At 44.3% G+C, this 2,500-nt stretch overlaps 1 protein-coding gene across 2 annotated transcripts in view; it reads left to right on the top strand.

Annotated features, from left to right (window-relative positions):
• Positions 1–2,500, top strand: part of rerg (RAS-like, estrogen-regulated, growth inhibitor) — a 26,476-nt gene that overhangs the window by 22,035 nt on the left and 1,941 nt on the right. For both annotated transcript variants that reach the window (XR_014029966.1, XM_081362754.1), the window contains exons 5-6: positions 287–392; positions 2,236–2,500. The exon at positions 2,236–2,500 is cut by the window's right edge. Coding sequence is in view for 1 of the 2 variants with exons in the window: in XM_081362754.1 (XP_081218880.1) it covers positions 287–392; positions 2,236–2,500 (371 nt within the window). In the remaining variant the exon portion in view is untranslated. The remainder of the gene's footprint in view (positions 1–286; positions 393–2,235) is intronic.

Here is a 2,500-nt window from a genome sequence, read left to right as displayed (position 1 = left end):
GTGCTTAAATTACTATTTATTTATTTATTATTTATTGATCAAATCTAGTAATTTAAAGGTAAATAAAATAAAAAATAACAAAATATCTCCAAAAATATTGCATTAAAAAAATAGACAAAAATATTATCAAAATGAAATAAAATAAGCAACAACAACAAAAAAGTATAATTTTAGGGCTTCGGGTCATTTTGACCCGCGAGGGAAAGATGTTATAAGATGTTATAAAGTGCGAGGGAAAGATGAAGACATTTTTACGTGTGTGTGTGTGTGTGTGTGTGTTGGTCAGGAGGACGTCCTGCAGAAGGAGGCTCACATGCGATGGGGCGACGGGTTCATCCTAGTCTACGACATCACGGACCGCGGGAGCTTCGAGGACGTGGCTCCTCTTAAAGGTGACACATTATGCCCTTTCCTCAAGATGTAATAGAAATCTCTGGTGTCTCCAGAATGTGTGTGTGGAATCTCAGCTCAAAATACCAGATCATTTATTATAGATTGTCAAATTTGCCCCTTTTTGTGTGTGAGCAAAAACGCGCCGTTTTTGTGTGTCTTTAAAGGTGCTGTATGTAACTTTTTCACTAAAGCATAAAAATACCATAATATGTTTGCAGATATTTAGGAAACATACTAAGTTCACGCTCTCGTTCCTCTGATAAACACTTCTACAGTTATTTTACTTATTGTTTTACACATTCCGTGTTGTCAGTCGGTTTTTGTTCTGGTCTGTGTGACTCCGCCCACTCCCAGTTCAGCCAATAGTATTTCGACACCCGGGATGACAGGAAACACAGCGTATCGTAGCCATGGAAACGAGCAAACAAACTGAGTCAGAGATTGCAGATTCCACACAACCTAAAAAGCCTCGATGTCCATCTATAAATCTCTACAAACGAGAGCATATTAAAACGCGGATAAATCAACTCATCAACTAACAAGTGTGTAAGTCTCCTCGGCTTTCGTTGTCAATTGCGCTCGTTCCTGTTGCGTTCTCAAACTGGCGACCAGCGTGAGCGTCGAGTCTGAGGAGGCGGGGAAACAACGATCTCTGCTATTTTGAATCTGGACTGCAGTACCTATCTCGACCACTAGTCATTCTTACAGACTTACAAATGCAAATAAGCTTTAGCTCCGCCTCCGTTCAGAAGAGGGCGGAGTCTTTACACAAAGCTTCAGAAACTCCAGCAATAACAGAACAGGCCAATCTCCCTCATCCAGAATCCCAGAATCACCAGTAGCGAGTGCAGCCTTACGGAGAGACTCAGGAAGAGCTTCTGAATGTTAGTGGAGACATTTCTGTAGTTGTTGTGGAGTTACACTGATCATCTCATCATCATGTTGAACTTCTCCACAAGTGTCCACAGTTCCTGAGGTGTTTATAAGACAGCGGTGACATGTTCTGGTCAATAGTGTTCAGTGCTCGTCTGTGCTCAACCACAGAACAGCTTCAGGCTCTGCTGGATCTTCATCAGTGCGTTAGAACTGGTCTCTGTTGTCGCGTGTGGAACCAAATGTCGGCTGGTGTGTGTAAACGTGCAGATTAAGGGCCGGTAATATTATAATAAGATCCTCTTCATACGTCAGAAGGAGAGCGAAATCTGATCGGCTTATTTTCTGTCAGAGAAAGACTCACCAGAACACAGTTACTGGGTTTCACTTTTATGTTTTCAGGGTTGTTAGAAGCGTCCGATTACAGCACTTAAAGGTGCAGTGTGTAATATTTAGGAGGATCTGTTGACAGAAATGCAATATCATAAACATGATACATGAAACTGTGTTGTCAGTGGTGTATAAAGACCTTACATAATGAAGCGTTGTGTGTTTATTAGCTTAGAATGAGGCGTTTCTCTCCACACACACCACGGGTCCGCTTACATTGACATGTTTCTACGGTGGCCCTGAACGGACAAACGCGTTTCGTCACTAAGTTGTTCTACGTGTAAAGAAGCTTTAGCTAAAGTCAGCGAATAAAACACTGACACAATGATGAACAAGTCACAATAATATTCACAATAATATATCGTTTTACTGAATAATAAAGTAAACATCATAATAGATCTTTGTAAAGGAACCTCATTGTTTAACTGGCTACTCTCTGCTGTCTCAGACGACGACATCACTTCCTGTCGGCCACCGTAACTTCTGTTGGGTGCAATTCACAAACTCACCACTAGATGCGCTAAAACTTACAGTGTGCACCTTTGAATATGGGATATCTTCATGCTGTCTCCTTTAAAGGGCTCCTGGACGAGGTGAAGCGGCCCAAACACGTGCCTCTGGTTCTGCTGGGGAACAAGGCGGACCTGGACCTGGGTCGTCAGGTGGCCACGGAGGAGGGCGAGCGGCTGGCGGCCGATATGGCGTGCGCGTTCTACGAGTGCTCTGCGTGCGCGGACCGGGTCGGGTCGGGTGGAGGCGTGGCCGAGGCGTTTCACGAGCTCCTGCGAGAGATCCGGCGCCGGCGGGCCGTCCAGGGCAAGACCCGCAGACGCAGCTCCACAAC

Source organism: Scardinius erythrophthalmus (genome assembly GCF_964197995.2).
Source record: "Scardinius erythrophthalmus genome assembly, chromosome: 4".
NCBI classification, from domain to species: domain Eukaryota; kingdom Metazoa; phylum Chordata; class Actinopteri; order Cypriniformes; family Leuciscidae; genus Scardinius; species Scardinius erythrophthalmus.
Note: the sequence above shows the minus strand (reverse complement) of the source record. Positions and strands in the feature narration are given on the sequence as shown.